At 47.5% G+C, this 18533-nt stretch overlaps 1 protein-coding gene across 1 annotated transcript in view; it reads right to left on the bottom strand.

Moving 5' to 3' along the window:
• SNRNP48 (small nuclear ribonucleoprotein U11/U12 subunit 48) overlaps window positions 1-10427 on the bottom strand; it is a 94518-nt gene extending 84091 nt beyond the window's left edge. Inside the window, exons 1-2 of the mRNA XM_086964996.1 lie at window positions 10145-10427; window positions 1230-1340 (exon numbers count right to left, since the gene is read on the bottom strand). Coding sequence (XP_086821122.1) covers window positions 1230-1340; window positions 10145-10399 — 366 coding nt within the window. The 5' untranslated portion in view covers window positions 10400-10427. The remainder of the gene's footprint in view (window positions 1-1229; window positions 1341-10144) is intronic.
• Between the last annotated feature and the right edge of the window lie 8106 nt (window positions 10428-18533).

The following is an 18533-nucleotide window of genomic DNA, read 5'->3' as shown; positions in this document are numbered from 1 at the left end:
ACTGAATAGCAGTGGCACAGTGCCCACAGCATAAAACCAGCAAAAAAATGTCAAAACAGAAGAGGTAATCCATCAAAATGGAAGGGAGACTCACGCCAATGATGCCAGGTCTAACAGGTATTCGCACAGGGTTGCGAATATCTGCCGCATTCCCTCCTTAAATAATCGCAGTCAGAATGATCTCCATTACGCTATGCTTTGAATACCACAGAGGTGGTTTTCAGTTAGAGTTTGCAGTTCCCTTTTCCTCATGGAGGAGTGCTAGTGCGCTCTACACTAATCATGGCACGTGATTCTGACTAGGTGTAGGTCATGGCCCAAACAGTTATGTCGCCAGAGACAGTAACGTTCGCAATAATTACTGAACGCTTCTAGGCCTTGTATTTATGCACCATATTTTTAGAAAAACGTCGGATGACAGCCACTATAAAATCTGTATATGTGCAGCACGAGAGACACTCCGGTACAAGTGCATAATGCGTAACTCACTACGTGATTCTATCATTTTGCATACCTGCCTTTTTCTTAATCAAAAAGTATTTGTACCATACAGGCCTGCATGACAGACAGCCTTTGAGGCTTGAGTGCGAGTAGTACATTATTGATTACAGGTAAGAAATAACCCTCACTGATCTAAACCCTAGTGTGGATTGGGGTGGTGGTTGTTTGATTCACTCCTCTTAAACAGATCTACACAAAAAGTCATTGTTACAGATTCTCACCCCGTTATCAGATGTTTGAATGCTTTTAACCTTTTTTGTTTTGCAGAAGTGGACCCTGCGATTGCGACGCTGTGGGGCATTTTTCTGTCTCTACTGGCTTACTAAGACATGGCCGGTATATGGCTGTTTCACATCATTGATTGCAGAGCGACATAGTTTTTTGGTCCTGACAAATGCTCCTGAACCTTGGCTGCAGTCCTCCTATGGCAGAAACATGTTGACCTGAAACACAAAACACCTCTGCTCCTCTCTTTTGAGTGTTGTAGCTTACATCAGGCACACTGCAGTTAAGGTGTGAGAAGGGAACTCTATGATGAAGCAGATTACTGAAGGGTGAATGAGGATTCTCGTCCTAAAAAAAGTAGACAGATAGATCCTTTTTCCTCCAGACCCCCGTGTGTAGTAAATAAACATTAGTGAAATCTGCCCAAGGAGCCAGAGCCTCATTGGGAATCTAAAAAATGTGATGAAGAAATAACCAACAATGATGTACACACTTAAACATACCTCTTCCTTGGAATAGCCCAGTTTCCTCAGTCTACAAGTTGCAACATGTTTCTGCAGAGAAGACATAGGCATCCGGTGATTCCCATCATAAGGACACAGCGATGTACCACTCTGACAACAAACAGAAAAAAAAAATCAGCTTGTGATGAAAAGCATTCCATAGGTTTTGAAAAGTGAAGTTCTGATGTGACAAATAGGCAAACAAGCTCATTCAATATGCTACTTTCTTCACCTATAGGGAAAGTGCTGCATATAAGAAAGTAGGCTGCCCTTCGATATCGACTACATAAAACACATTTCAATAATAGTCTCTAAACATCAGTGAAAGCAACAAGTCACAATGTTTTTTTTATTAAACTCTTCACAACCTTCCTAGTTTAGGAAAATGGAGGCATGAATATATATACAAGAAGCTATTGATATGGCAAGTGAGGTTAGAGAGTAAAGATATGCCCCTCCAAATAACCACTGCAAGAGGGTTTATCTCAAAGCTAAGAGAAACCAGCAAACTGGATCTTAACAAAAATCAGAAGTATGGTATAAATAACAAAAATCGAAATTAAAGCATGAGCTGAGTAAGTGAATGTACTGAACAAAAATGTTAACTATTCACCTTAACTGAACACACCTTTGCCAGTATGCAAGCCTTGACATAACCCATGGGTTTCACTATTCAATGTACATGCAGACAGCACAAGCAACGTCCACTTATACAGTCAAGACAAATGTAAATATATGGAAACTGAGTAACACACATGATCAATGCGCACACAGATCAACATTCACAGCTGCCCACACAGAGACCAGTAATCTGCATCATACACACAAACATACAGGTACAGAGACCACATGACACGCTGTCTCCTATACACACAGAACAAGAAGTATAAGATGTTGGTTGCATGAATAACAATATATACTGCTTTAACTTGCTATCTCAAAGTTGTAGCTAGAAAGGGAAGTCGAAAGGAGAAAGAGAGCTAATGAGAACGAAGGGAGCAAGAGAGCTAACAAGAAGGGAGCCATCAAATAGGCAAAAACAGAATGAGGGAGTGAGACAAAGAAGCAGGAAAGCATAGGAGGTTTAAATTACAAGGGGTCACGGACAGGGTGGAGAATTGGAAAAACCGGTTGGGAAAATAGTGGTTTAATGTAGAGTTATAAATTGTAGACCCTTAGAGATGCCCGAGAAAGCTGCTACGGGCCAGGTACACAAGTCTGCAAATCAACACAAACTGATCCACAAACTCAACATATTTTGGCACACATACAATTCCACACAATACAGATGTGAAAAGACAGCACACAGTAAGGTACATATAGAGAAACCGAAGACAATCAATCAGAAAGAAAAAAGGACAGAAATATGGGTGAAGGTTTAATGTCCCCTTCATGCGGAGGCCCTTAGCTGACAATAGTCTAAATTGAGATAGTTCAACATCAAAGCCAATTCTAGCAATGCACAATTTGAATAATCATGTGTTAGCCTGTGTATATTGGTCTGTACATATCGGTATTTTGTCATTAACAACGCAGTGCTATCTGTCTGTTGAACCAGTTACTTACCTTTGGTAATGTCTTATCTGGTAAAGACTATCTAGCCATAGATTGCTTACCTTAGAATTATCCCCAGGGATCAGATTGGACACGGAAATGTTTTTGTGAGCAGTACCCTGAGCATCAGTAGGTGGCATGGTTCGGCTCGGCATGGCGGAGTCCACACCAGAAGTGACATGCACAGTGCCTATATAGGTGCCACCTCAGAGCTCTGAGAGTTTCTTTTCACACCAGGAGTGCGAACCTAGGAAGAACACTGACCAAGATAGGGCCCTGAAGGGGAACAGTATTGACCCTAGAAATCTGTCTGCAGAGCAGGGAGGTTTGGTGGGTCAGTAAGGAATCTGTGGCTAGATAAAGTCTGATGATTGAAATGGGTTGTGTTGCACTCAAGATTCTGGTTATTTACTGAAGCTTGAGATTTGTTCTTGTGTTTTGATTGAACTTTGTGTGCACATATGAATAGTCTCCAAATTTTTAGAAACTATGTTCTAGATACTGCATGCACTCTTGTGCCCGTGTGGGCTGACGGCAAGTCCTGTCTTATCAAACATATATAAACCTTACCAAATACAATTTAACAGACAAAATGTAACACAAAGTAACTGGATGAATCCATTCTTTAATCCAAGGATTTCTTTTTTAGTAGTGAATTGACGTAAATCTTCCCAAAAAAATGAAGGTCACAATATTCTCTTGTGAATGATAATTCAATCCAACCCAATGCATTTAAGGTCTAAACTAAACACAGGAAATCACCTATATTACAAATTCCTCATAAGGAGAGTGACATTTGACAGGTTAAAATAGTTATATAGGTTGAGATACAATGTATGGAAAACTGTAGAGGATGTGGTGATCAACTTTACTGCCAGAGTGTAAGTGAGTTTGTCAAATATGAGAAAGAACTCATGCTCCCAAAATGCTCAAAAATGTGTTAATGACGCGACATCACATAACTCAAACGGTATTTCTGGAGAATTGGCCATGTGCCAAGTGTGCTGAAGAACTCAATCTCCCAACATGCTGCAGGAGGTAGCAATGATTAGAAAAGTAATGGACAGTGGAAATAACCGAACTAATGCAACTATGAAAGGAAGTGAAGACTGTTACAGGCATTGTGCAAACATGCGCGTGCGCGGCCCTCAACCAAGGTCTATGCTAAAGTTGTAAACTCTGACCTCTTCAAAGGCATTCTCCAACATATCCCGGACTTAACCATATCAGCATTCAGTCTGTAGTTAAATCGCTGAACCTCGTGTAAAAAAAATAATGCACTAGATTAGAAATTAGCAACTGCATCTGTTCAGCTTACCTGGAAGTAAGTGCCTGATGAATGATGTCCTCCGTGATAAGCATGTGCCGTGCCGCTAGCACCTGAAACTGCCTGTAAGTGACGTGGAATTATACGTGCTCATTGTGCATCCACACGCATTAAAAAAAAGAGAGAACGAAGAAAAACTAAGGGGGTGGGGGGTGCACCCCCCATGTTGGTTGTGTTTGGTGCCTGCTCAAGTGATATAGTTTTGAAATTCACGTAATAGAAACAGATTACAAAATGTGTTAAAATAGTTACTTGCCCGTTTCTATCAGATTTGCATGAAATACAAACATTGTAATTATGTACACTTGTCTTCGTTCTTGTTGCGGATTGACATCTATAACTGCTTAACACCAGAAATTACACAGCTTAATCTATATGCCGCAACGTATGCCAGAAATGAAAAATAATCACTGTAAATAAAGTTTCACAATTCAAGGAGTATAAAAATAAATTACATGATGTGTCAAAGAATTCCTGACCCATTTCTATTCAATTTGCATGGAATGTCAACGTTGCGATTGCACATAATGATCTTTTTTGTTGCAAATTGGTATGTACGAGTGCTTTGTGCCAGAGGTTACAGAACATAATCCATATACAGTGCCATATGCCAGAGATGAGTCTTGGATAAACAATCAGATTACTTGTACCCCCCTCCAGAGTGTGTGGGTCGACTGTACTGTGGCGACTTGTGTTGTGTGCACATATTCGATGGATCAAAGACTCAAACGGTTGATCAAAACTTAAAGCTCTACCTAACAAACTGCATACTGTTTATTTAGAAACTTGGGAGTAAGGGTGTCCAGGTATCTGATCCAGTAAATTTCTCTTTGTGCCAGTAATTTAGCCAGGTCTCCGTCTGGCTTCTAGATGATGCTCTCTAGACTAGTGAACCCCAGTTGGGAAATAGTATGCCGCTTGTCGTTCCAATGAGTGGCCAAAGGTGAATCCAGATTCTTGAAAATTTGACTCGTGTTCTGCCATACTACTCTTGGCCTTCCTTTCTGTCCTGCCTTCCCAAGGCCAAGCCCGCAGAAATAGGGCTCAGACTCCGGTCGAGGGGGGGCAAGACTCCAGTCGGTCTCGTGTTACGGCCTCTGGCTCAGTGTCACAGTCAAGAATATGAGAATGTGGATGGCACAGCCAGAGGGTGCTGATACCTGGGGATGGTCGATGTGGTATGACCGGCGCCGATCCATCAACTAAGATCAAGGACTCTGTGACCGTTCCCGCTACCTTCTCTCAAACGGGATTGAGACTGTTGCCGCATTGCAGGGCGTGCAGCAAGTAGCTTAGGGTACTGCTCTCAAGGCCTTGGGATGCATGGCGCAGAAGTCAACACAGGTCTTATCTTCGTGGTCGCGCTCACGGTACCAAGCTAACAAGATGTGGGTCGGCCGCCAACATCTGTCAGTGACAGGCACCAAGTGGCTTGAAGACAGCTTCCTAGTGGACATCCCCGCCACACCATGAGAAAGACCGAGTCAAAAAAGGCCAGTCAGAAAATTACTGGGTGTAGCTCTCTCCGAATCTGCACTGACTGCCAGAAAAAGAACTGACATCAGTGTGCTGGGGTGGCGACAGTATAGGCACTGTGCATGTCACTTCCGCCTCACACGAAGCCACACAGAGACGTAGGGTGCTACCTACCGATACACAGGGGTACTGCTCATAAAAACATTTCCAGATCCAGGCTGATACCTGGGGATAATTCTCCGGTAAAGAATCTGAGGCTAGATGTCTATCAGATACATCATTTGCCTCTTTGCCATAATACCCTCTAGAATTCAGTACTTCCAAGTACCTCAAACACTGTGGGACAGATATTCGTCGGTCAGTGATAAAATATGCACCGGTAGAATCGCAGCCTTGGATGAATGCAGACTGATGCCATTATGACATGAGAAATAAGTCAATTATTTCAATGTATGCTCCTAAAAAATGCAGGGGAGTCCCATTTTCTCATGCCAAAATCAAACAACTGTATATTTTTTGTTGAGAAAATGCACAGCACAAGAGCAAATGCACTGGCTGGCTACCTGTTCAAATATTATATATAGTTTTTATTGTTTTTAAGCAACGAGGAAAGAACTACACTCGAGAAACCCCTGCAAAACATCCATAACTTATTGGGGGATGCCCTTTTTCATAACGCCATGGAAAAAGCTGCATTTTTGCACTGACTTCAGTAACTGAGATTTCGCAGAGTGACAATGTGAATACCCAGAAACATGTATGTTTTTGGGTATTCACAAACATGCTCTGCATTCCCTCATCGGAATGCCCAATCGCAATAGTAAGCTTTTTTCACAGAAACATCCACCCAGTTCTACACTTTCCCCTTACAACTCATTTTAAAAACAAGTGTTATCAACTGCTTTGGTCAACTAACGTAAATGAAGTCTACAAATTGAGGATTAAGAACACGGTGTCCAGCATACACGGAGCAAGGCAATTATGTTAAAAAATTGTGTCAAAGAAAATGCGCTCTGAACACATCCGATATTTCTACAAGTAGCAACTATCCAATAGTTAAACTAAGAGGCAGGGAATCCACAAGTAAAAGAAGTAAAGATGACTCCTGAAACACGATGCTTGCATATCCCTCGCTCTTGGTAAACTACAAAGCAATTCTACAATCCAGCCCGTAGCACTTTCTTGTATACTGTGTGCAATAGATGGTCATGGCTGGAGAAAGCACCACCATATTCATTCCGCCAACAAGATGGGAGTATACCAGTGCAACACATTTGATAACGTACTTTCAGTGATAATCCAATTACAGCAACTAGAGAAAGCAATCAAAAGCTGTAAACTACTATGAAATCAGGAAGGTTCACAAGTTAGGACGCTTCCAATTCAAATAAATCACATTTATGATAATAACGCCCCTCAAACCAGAACACATTAACTAATTGAGAAGGCAAAAGGGAAGCTAGAGATGAATAGATCTTTTGACCAAATGTGGTAGGAGATGTAGGTGGGTAATGGCAACGGGGCACCAGTAAAGGGCCACGGCAAGGTGGTACCTGCCCTCTGACCTTCGCAACGAGATTGTATCTTGAAATGCAGTGAGGAGTACTTACCAAATTCGGAGGATGTAACCTAAGAAAACTAAAATAAGGCTGTAACATGTCTAAAATGCTTTTTGGGTCAACAGGGGGATTTAGTCAAGGGGATCGGAAGAAACAGAGGTGGAAGAGCTGCAGCAATAGGGATTGCTGTCTATTTTGAGACTAGTGAAGAGATCTAGAAAGCTCATTGAGGCAGCAACGGCCCCTATGGAGGTAGCCCTTAATGCAATAAAGGGCTGCATAACAGACACTGAGTGCGAGATGGAGAGTATAGACCACAAGCTCAAGCTGATGGAGGTGCAATTGCAAGAAAACAATGACAGCCCAACAATTCATACACTGTGCAGTGTCAAAGTCCTTATGGAATAAAAAGCTGAAACCTCAGAACAAAAAAAGCGATCAAGGCCATAGACCTACTTCCCGCTCTGCTGAGGGAGGTATGGGAACCAGCACAGTCACAGCAAGTAGAACACTGCATAGAGGGAGCGTGTTACCAGAATCCTGCGAAAAAGGATCTAAGAGAAAAAGTCAGAAAAAAATGCATATTTGCAGCTCTGAGCCTGGCAACCCTAGTACGAAAAATTGACCTAACGATTCTCAAAATGTTCCAGCCTGCGAGGACTCCCTTTGGTTTCCCACTCAACTACAAGATTGTGGAAGGAAAGACTTAGGTTTTCCAGTCCTGATTAAGCACAAGACTTATTGGAAGTTAGTTGGGAAGAAAAATTAATTTGTTTCGAAAAACACTCCACGAGTATTATCACCTTAAATTCTGGACCATACATGGCTGTTATGAATACAGTGTCTTCTTGAGGCCTGAGGGAAGTCATGTCGCGACATTCAGCTTTTGTCAGCAGCCCCAAAGAAAGCATCCAGAGATGTTTTTTGTTAGGGACACTTAATGTTCTCTCTATTCACCCATGCCCATACTTACCAGAGGATGAAACCTTGGTGATTGTAAAGAAAAAAAAGGAACATTTTACTTGTTTGCTCGGGGTTCACTTCCCTGTGACAAAGAGGACAGATATTTGCGGTTTGCAATACGTTGACAGGGTATGCCCAGAAGTCGGTCCCTTGCTATTTTGTTACTGGATTCAAGCTAGCCAGGCTGAGGAGGGGTTTTACCCTGAAACCGACCCAACGATGCTTGTTTCCGATCCAGGGAAAATGCGTCGTGGCAGTTCGGAACAGAGTCAAGACTGATTTGCATATGGCTGGGTATGAGCTGGAGTGGCGAAGTGAGCTGAAGAATGATGATGGATTAAACCCAGATCTGTGACTAGGGGTGAATGTCTGAAAGGTTTCATCGCTCAGTCCATCATCTCCTTGTGTTTGCTTTGTCAATGTAAGTGACATTTTTCTAAAGTCATTGGACTACAACCCTTACAAAATCAAGCACAACATTTTTACCAAAATTAGGGTAACTCCCTCTTTAACAAGTGGACCGCCCATTCCTTTTTTAATGTTGCCTCCATCAATACTCCTCTTAAATGCTTTGCAGGAGCATCTACCAACCACATGTCATCCAAAGTCTGATGGGTTTTTCTCATGTACTTGTCAACACACTTTTGTCTCACCTATCCAAACTACCTATGTAAGGAACAAGCCAGCCGCACTTCTATTAAACTGCATCCTAATACACCAGAAAAATCATGGTGTAGTTACTTCCTCGCCACATAGGCTTTTACGTCATTTGTGGTGAGGAAGACTACACTGAGTAATGAAGATTATTGGTAAGTAACCAGAGCTTTACTGTTGTGACTTTAATTGTTACTATGCATTATTTCCCTCAGTTCCCTGCTGATCAGCCAGTATGGATGTGATGTAGTGAAATGCTGGAGTGCTTGGTTATGTAATGCAATGCTGGAGTGCCTGGTGGGGTTGAGAGATTGTCAGTTGGAGTGTGTGGGCCGAGCATCAAAGAGGCTGCTCCTGGTGGGGCTGTTACTTACCATTTTAACCCCTTGCTTGCGCGCCTCGGCCAACGGCCGTCGCAAGCACTGCCTCGACGCGGCCCCACCCACCTAACAGAACTCCTGCACCGCTGCAGAATTTGCGCTGCAGAAAAGGAGTTAATAATCCTGTAAACAAGTATTAATAAAACTAATTCTACACTCTACCCTATGGCTACCTGGACGTCCTTCCATTACAACAATTATCTCCTCGTAAGTCTTCCTTGCCAAAGAAATGATGTAGTGACTCATGTGGTGAGGAAGACTACACTCTTAGTAATTAAGATTACCAGCAAGATCAGATCTTCATGCACCACATGGGTGCTGCCACACATGTCGCTGAATGTAAGCAGAGGAGATTTGGGGAGGGCAAGGGTCACATAAAAAAAGTTATGTGCAGGGTGGGGAAAATGAGCAAGATCACTGGAAAAGGAACGGAAACTGCACGGGTGTTAGTGAGGAGAGAAGCACTGACCTGCTATTACTAGTCTTGGCGATAGACAGCTCTACCTGGCTACTGTGATAGAAGACAGCCAGCAGCACCTTAAGTTACACATGAAGGGATCCATTTGGCGCTCACTGGCTGAGTACTGTCCCCTTGCACGCCTACGGCAGTACACCCCCCCCCTCCGTACATTTACGCTTATGTAAGTAAAGCGAGTCAGTGAATGCGCGCCTGAGCGTGAAGCGATTATGGGAAATAGATAACACTCATACACTGTCGCCACCCACATGCGCTCTAAGTACCCACTCCCGATAGTCCACCGTGCCCCCCTGTCGAGGGTCTTCCACCAACGCCTCCCTTCTCCTTTCCAACTGCAAAACACCACATGGGAGGGGAGAACCAGGGGCCCGAAGAGACAAGAGGGCGCCAAGGTCAGAAAAGGGAGTGAGAGTTGGCGTCAGGTAAGCCGAAGGGGGGTTGGTGCAGTGCAGAGACGGCTGAAGTCATCAAGAATGAGTATGGTGCGGATATAAGCATGGCCTGGACCACCTATGCTGCAGTACCTTCCGTCCGGTGGCTTCCGGGCTCCATCCAAAAGCAGCCACTACACCTGCCAGCTCCCGGTCGCAGGAGTCTGCAAAGTCGCTGAGTTCCTTCCGTAGCTGTTCCCTCCGCTCGGCGCCATCTGGCAGCGGCGGCTTAGCAACTGGAAGCGGAAGGGGAGCGGGAGTAGGCACAGGCTCGACTGGAAGCGGAAGGGGCGCGAGTGTAGGCACAGGCTCCAGAAGTGAAGGCTGCACCAACTCCTCCACCGCCATTGCTCAAACTGAGACATCAAACTTCATAGACAAAGAGGAAGGACTTGAAGAGAGGAGCGGAATGTAAGTAGACATAGAAAGAGAACAGGATAAAGCTGGCGATATAGAAGAGGGACATCACTGGAGTTCTTAATTGTAGCCCTTCTTTCATGTTTTATGAAGCATTTACAATGCAATGGTCTCGCCTTCGGAAAAGTTAGAGCTATTGGCATTGTAAATGACAAACTTTTTATTTATGTGTTGGTTTTGAAAATAGATAAATAAATGGCATTGTCATTTACAATTCCAATAGCTTAATCTCTCGCAAATACGAGACCTATTGCATTTGCACCCACACACACATAGCCACACACACACACACAGAGAGTCACACACACACACACTGAGCCACACACACACACACACACAGAGCCACACACACAAAGCCACAGAGAGCCACACACACACACACACAGCCACACACAGAGCCACACACACAGAGCCACACACACACAGCGCCACACAAACACACAGAGCCACCCACACACACAGAGTTCTCAGATAGGAGCGCACAGTCAGTAGTTATCTTGAAAATCTGCTATGGATCTGCCCCCAGGGGCCAAAGTTATGTAATCCTGTTCTAGTTCAATTGTTCTTTTGAAAAACCTTTACACAAAAGTGCACCTTCATTTTATTTCTTCAAACACACAGAGACCCCACCCACACACACAGACCCACAGACCCACACAGGCCCACACACACACAGACCCCCACACACAGACACAGACCCCCCACAGAGACACAGACCCCCCCACACACACACAGACCCCAACACACACACTTACCCCCACACACACACTTACCCCCACACACACACACAGCCCCCCCACACACACACAGACCCACACACACAGACCCACACACACCAGGGAATTTTGTCATGAGAAGAGGTGCTGCGGCGACAAAGTGTGAGGTGAGGTGGATGAGGGGGCGTGGGTGGTCTTGCAGTGCGGTCGATAAAGGAGAGGGCGAGTGAGTGGGTTTCGGGAGCAGCCAGTCGGCGGGGGCTTGCTGGGGCCGTGAGTTCAGAAGGGCGGCTCAAGAAGGGTGGGTCGTCGTGCTTGAGGAAGTAATTGCATGGAATAAGTAGATGGAGGAGATGCGTGCCGAGTGGAGAAGCCAGGGGCAATGAGGCAGCAAATGGTAAGGAGTGGGTGGGGGGTGGGCATTTACCACAAGCACAGGACGGCATACCAAGGCAAAATACCATGAAGGAAAGCCCACTCTCTGCGCAGCTCCCAGCAGGCAAAATAAGGCGTGGGAGCGATCCAAGGCTGCAGCAACAGAGAGGGCGGGGCCCCCCGGGTGTAATGTAGTCAATAGACAGTGCCCAGTGACCACACTGACCAGGCACTAGGACCAGCCAGAGGGAAGGCCGAGGGCGGGAGGAAAGGGAGGAGCTGGGGGACGAGAGGGCAGTTCACTGCTGACCACCATGGCAGTAAGACCTGAATAAAGAAGCTCCCTAAGTAAGAAGTTGTCCGCGTGGTTCATAGGTCAGCTAGGACACTACAACTGGCGACGAGGGTTAAAAGACACCCTGTGCGTGTGACTAGCGCATGCAGCGACTGGCGACCGACTGACCCGGGCTCGCCCCACGTATGGAGGCTTGAGCGCGCTGCGAACGGAAAGGAAGGAGAACGCCCACCGAGTGCCTACCTCGGCGGCGTGCGGCCAAGAAGATCGCCCATCGAGTGCCCACCTCGGCGGCGTGCAGCCAGAAAGAACGCCCACCGAGTGCCCACCTCGGCGGCGTGCAGCCAGAAAGAACGCCCACCGAGTGCCCACCTCGGCGGCGTGCAGTGAAGAACAACGCCCACCGAGTGCTCACCTCGGCGGCGTGCAGCCAGAAAGAACTCCCACCGAGTGCCCACCTCGGCGGCGACAGCGTGGCGAGACGCAGACCTGAGGAGCGCCCACCGAGTGCCCACCTCGGCGGCGACGGCGTAGCAAGACAACCACCCACCGAGTGCCCACCTCGGCGGTGAAAAATAAAGACTGCCTTACCCCTGTGCCTCCAGCGGCGGATCCCGGTCTGGGTGAGTGAAAACGCCGACCCAGCCAGGCTCCCGGTCAAAATCAGAATCAAATCGGCCGAAATCCCGCCAGAAACGAGATTCCCAGCGGCCATCTTGGAGTCAGGCAGCCTCGACCAATCCCCTGCGAGGGATTGCCGGCGGCCATTTTGAAGTCAGGCAAGAGTCTTGAGGTACTAAAAAGAAAAAAAAGCACTGGCGAGTGCAGAGAAACAAGCACAGGCGAGTGCAACAGAGTATACAAACAAGCACTGGCGAGTGCAACGGAGATAACGAACAAGCACTGGCGAGTGCAACAAAGGTATCAAATAAGCACTTGCGTGTGCAACGAAACTTGCAAACAAGCACTGGCGAGTGCAACGGAGATAACAAATCAGCACTGGCGAGTGCAACAAGAACGGACAAAAGAGTGAACACAGACTGCAAAAGGCGTCAAGACCTACGAGCAAACCATGGCCGACCCCGCCCCGGAAAGCATGTCGCGAGCATCTCTCCTGCGGCGCCCCGAGCCCCTTATTGTCGAGTCTGGCAGGAGTATGAGCCTGCGGTGGCAAGAATGGATAGAAGACTTTGACAACTTCATAAAGGCGTCCAAGATAACGACCGAGGAAGACCAACTACTCTTCCTCAGGAACCTGATTGGCAGGGACGGTGGACGGATCATAAAAGAACTGCCAACAGAATCGCTAGTGTCCTACACTAAAGCACGGGAAGCCCTGAACGGTAAATTCCTGCACAAGAAGAATGTTGACTATGAGCGGTACACTTTCAACCGGGCTGTGCAAGAGAGAGATGAACGAATGGAGGCGTTCGTGACTCGTCTGGATCGCCTAGCAGAGCATTGCGAGTTTGATAAATTTTCGAAGGAAGACGCCATGCGACTAAGAGTCATAGAAGGATGCCTCTCCGAACCATTGAGACGCAAGCTACTGAAGAAAAGCTATGCACTAACGGAAATCGTGGACATGACGAGAATAGAGGAACAAGCTGACGAGCATGCAAAGAGCGTGGAAAGCGGGAAAAGTGAGCGACCGGAGCGAGCCTTCAGGACGCAGTCTTGGCGCGAACCTAGGCGGTCTCCGCCAAGTGATCATTCATCCAGGTCCAAGAAACACCACCACCAATCTCACCGGGGGCACAAAGACACGAGATACACGAAAGGACGTTCGGACAAGCACACCAAATGTTACCGATGCAGCTACGACTTCCCACATGCAGACGCATGCCCAGCGCTGGGAGAGCAATGCCGGAAATGTGGGAGAGACAACCACTTTGAAAGCATGTGCAGGGCCATATCAAAGAGTGACCACAAGAAAAGCCACCGACGATACCCGAACTCAAGCAGTCGCCATCATGTCAGGGCTGTCGAAGACAAACGTGACTCGTCCTCCGGGTCTTCACAATCAAGTGACCGCTCCTGCAGGACATGTCAGTCTCGGCGATCATCCTCCAGAGAATCTCGATCTCCACCACCTGCTCCTCGAAAAGAATACCTCTATCGGGTAGCAGACCTAGACCAACTGAAAGAATACCCGCGTCTGGACATCAACGTTGGCTCTCACCCTACCCAGTTTGTGCTCGACAGTGGGGCAACGCTCAACTATTTACCAGCCACTGAATACCACCGGATGAATCCACAACCAGAACTAATGGAGGCCCATGTGCAAGTGTATACGTGGATGGCTGAAAAGCCACTGACGTGCCTCGGGAAGTTCGAAACTGACCTATCCTATGAAGACCGGACAATACCAGCATACATCCACGTCATTGAAGGGCCCGAAGCAGACTGCCTCCTGAGCCTGGCAACTGCCGAACGGCTGAAACTGGTGGATTTCCTATTCAGAGTCACTGACAAACCAGCACTCATCCAAAAATTCCCAAAGCTGTTCCAAGGCCTAGGAAAACTGAAGAACTGTCAAATAAAATTACATATAGATGAACAAGTCACGCCGGTGGCACAACACCACCGAAAAATTCAATTTCACCTTCAAGAAGCTGTGGAGAAGGAACTCGGAGACCTGCTAGAGGCAGACATCATCGAGAGAACGGAAGGGCCGACCCCGTGGGTCTCCCCGGTCGTAGTGGTCCCAAAGAAAGGAGAAACTGGCCGAGTTCGTCTGTGTGTAGACATGAGAGCGCCCAACACAGCCATTGAAAGAGAGAGACATCCTGGCCCACACATCAGTGACATGATCACGTCCCTCAACGGAGCAAAGATATTTTCAAAACTGGACCTCAACAAAGGATACCATCAGCTAGAGTTGCACGAAAGGTCAAGATACATCACAACACTCTCGACACATCTTGGACTATTCAGATATAAGAGGCTAAGTTTCGGAGTGTCATCAGTGGCAGAGATATTTCAAGAGGCCATCAGGAGAACAATACACCACATCCCACAGGTCCTGAACTACAGTGACGACATCCTCGTATACGGAGCAACGGCGGCTGAACACAACAAGGCGCTGAATGAGGTCTGTCAAGCGCTGCAGGACGCAAACCTCACACTTAACGAACTTAAATGTGAACTGCACAAACCAACACTAAAATTTTTCGGACACCTGTTCTCTGGAAACGGAATGAAACCAGACCCAGAAAAGGTAGCAGCGCTGAATGACACACCAAGCCCGAAGGACGTTGGCGATATACGATCGTTCCTAGGTATGGCCAGCTACTGCTCCAGATATATTCCCGACTATGCTACACTAAGCTACCCATTAAGGAAGCTCACTAAACAAGGGAAATCTTTCCAGTGGTCCACCCAGTGTGAAGGAGCATTTCGGGAAATTAAGAGAACTGTTGAATCAGCAAAGAACCTAGCATACTTCAACCCAGCAATGAAGACGGAGATAACGGTGGACGCCAGTCCCGTAGGATTAGGTGCCATCCTGGCACAGTATGACAGGGACGAAGACCAAAGGCACATAGTAGCGTATGCTAGCAGAAGCCTGACGGACACAGAGAGGGCCTACTCGCAACCAGAAAAGGAAAGCCTGGCGGTTGTCTGGGCATGTGAACACTTTCACATCTTCATTTTTGGAAAACATTTCACACTCATAACGGACCACGAAGCCCTAATCACAATCTTCGGGAACCCGAAAGCAAAAATGCCACCAAGAATAGAGCGGTGGGGCCTAAGGCTGCAAGAGTACACATACACCATCATCCACAAGCCAGGCAAGGATGCAAACCCAGCAGACTACATGTCACGACACCCCATCAAAGACAACAAACGGGAACAATCAATAGCGGATGAATACATTCACTTCATAGTGAATCAAGCGAGGCCTCCGGCTGTACCACTGGATGCAATCTGTGAAGCAACACAAACGGATACCACCCTGCAAGAAGTGGAACACATGATCCAAACCAACGGCTGGAGACGCAAGTCAAGCAATGGACAAAACAACACTGACATGGCGGCATTCAAACATGTCCACGAAGAACTGTCGATAGCCGCCAATGGACTCATTTTACGAGACACCAGAATAGTAATACCACAACAACTCAGACAAGGGGTTGTCAACTTAGCGCATGAGGGACACCGGGGCGTTGTAGCTACAAAAATAGCACTCCGCAAAAGGGTCTGGTTCCCAACACTAGATCAGATGGTGGAAGCGACATTGAAGGACTGTCTGCAATGTCAACTCGTAAGTCGTCCAGACCCCCCCTGCACCCCTACAAATGTCCCCACTACCGGAGGGCGTCTGGCAACACATTGCCATTGATTTCTTCGGGCCGATCAAATCGGGCCAATATGTCCTGGTCATCATGGACGAATACTCCAGATTCCCCTTCGCCCAGCTGTGCACCTCCACAAAAGCATCAAGTGCCATACCCATCCTGGAAGAGGTTTTTGCCGCCTGGGGAATTCCCCTAGTGGTAAAGTCGGACAATGGACCACCTTTCAATAGCCACGACTTTGCTGAGTTCGCCCAACACCTCAACTTCACACATCGCAAGATCACGCCGCTATGGCCCCAGGCCAACGGAATGGTTGAACGTTTCATGGCCACGATCAAGAGGACCCTACAGCAAGCAGAACTGACCGGAAAGCGCCCGCAGACAGCACTTGACGAGGTGCTGCGGGCCTATCGAAACACGCCTCATTCCACCACGGGCAAATGTCCCGCTACCATCATGCTAGGACGCCTAGTGCGCACCAGAATACCAATGATGAATCTGATTGCGCCAGAAATGGATTCTGACTCTGATCACGAAGAGATCGCGGCAAGAGACAAAGAAAAAAAGGAAAATATGAAATACTATGCGGACGAGCGACGTCACGCGGCCCCCCGCAAATAAAAGAAGGAGACTGGGTGCTGGCAAGACAAGAGCAGCACCGAAAGACTGATTGTCGATATAACGAGGTTCCTCTCAAGGTAATCCAACAAAAGGGAACCATGATCACCGCGGAGACTGAAGGGAAGAGACTCACCAGAAATGTGACATACTTCAAAAAGTGCGGACCCACTGTCACCGAGTCACTGGCCAATCCCAAACTGGAGCCGGAAGACCATGAGATACTGACAACCAACAGCTCACCACCAATGGAGGTCACTGATGAGAATGAGAGCGACAACCCCGACCTTCAAGCACGCCCCAGACGTGTGATTAAGAAGCCATCGCGTCTGATCGAAGAACCTTAAAGAAATGAACTTGTGATCTGATCAGGGACACGTCATTATGCCACCATCCACCGAGGGGGGAGGTGTAATGTAGTCAATAGACAGTGCCCAGTGACCACACTGACCAGGCACTAGGACCAGCCCGAGGGAAGGCCGAGGGCGGGAGGAAAGGGAGGAGCTGGGGGACGAGAGGGCAGTTCACTGCTGACCACCATGGCAGTAAGACCTGAATAAAGAAGCTCCCTAAGTAAGAAGTTGTCCGCGTGGTTCATAGGTCAGCTAGGACACTACACCGGGGAGAAAGGGCCAAAGTCCACACTACAAAGTATGCAAGGAAGTTTCACGCGTCAAGTTGGTTGTGGGGGTCGAGTGCAGGAAGATGGCGGTTGGGCGGTACGGATAGAGGACTGGCATTTCTCATAAGGCTGCAGCAGGTCGGAAAGAAACGGGGGGGGGGTGCTGGCCCAGTGGTTGGTGGAGTTGGGAGTGTGCCGTGGGACGGTGGGGGCTTGCAGTGGGTGTTTGGCGCACCCTGCCCCTTGGTGGGGGAAGGATGGGTTTGGACCGGCAAAGCGGGGCCCTGGCGTGCTAATAGCTGTGGTGTTGGCAGTGCAAGTAATACCTGGAAAGACAGCCCCTGCTGCTCCCCCCTGGTGTGAGAAGGTCTGAGCAGACGGGGTGTATCCCAACTTGAAAGAAAGTGAGTCCCAGTCTGCGTTCCCGCCCAAAGCCATTGAACGCGAAGAGAGCGGGAGGGTTTAAAGGGATTTACAGGAGACGCCGGAAAGTTGCCTGGAGGCTGCAGCTGCCCTTGATTCTAAGTCACTCACATGCACTTGCACCACACTGTTGTCCTTATGCTCTCCGCATGCCAGTCAGCCCAAATGCCACCAGTCATGCGCTCCACCATTTCTTCATCATGCTGGCTGGAGAGGTACATCAGAGCTGTGGGTTGTCTTGTGCCAGATCGGCTGGGAATGTTCGGACCAAGGGAGATGTTGGCGGTGGATGCCTTTTGTCAAGGGCAGTTGAATTTTGGGGGGCTCATTGGTGTCCTGTGGGTTAATCTAGTTGCTGGCGCAGGAGACCAGTCCCCCATTAGCGATACTTTGCTAGGCCGGGGTCAAGACTGGTGTGGCAGAGGGGCGTGTCTTAGGGATTTCTCGGGAGGCGGCTGCAGAGCATGAAACATTGCAAGTGCTGCAAAGCGGCCGAAAATTGGTGACAGGAGGAGGTGTCTTTTTTTAACGTCAAAAGTTATAAAGACTCCCCATTCAAAGGATAAGAAGGAACTGTCAGGAACGCGCAGGTAGTCACTGCGATGGTAGCAAAGTAGCATTTCGCAGCTGGAGAACTCTCCGGACCCTAATAAAAAAAAATGTTTTCAGGTGCACAAACAAGTTCAAAGGATACACCCGCCCTAATCGCCAT

This window comes from Lissotriton vulgaris, chromosome 4_1 (assembly GCF_964263255.1).
Source record: "Lissotriton vulgaris chromosome 4_1, aLisVul1.2, whole genome shotgun sequence".
NCBI classification, from domain to species: domain Eukaryota; kingdom Metazoa; phylum Chordata; class Amphibia; order Caudata; family Salamandridae; genus Lissotriton; species Lissotriton vulgaris.
This window is presented reverse-complemented; position numbering and strand designations above follow the sequence as displayed.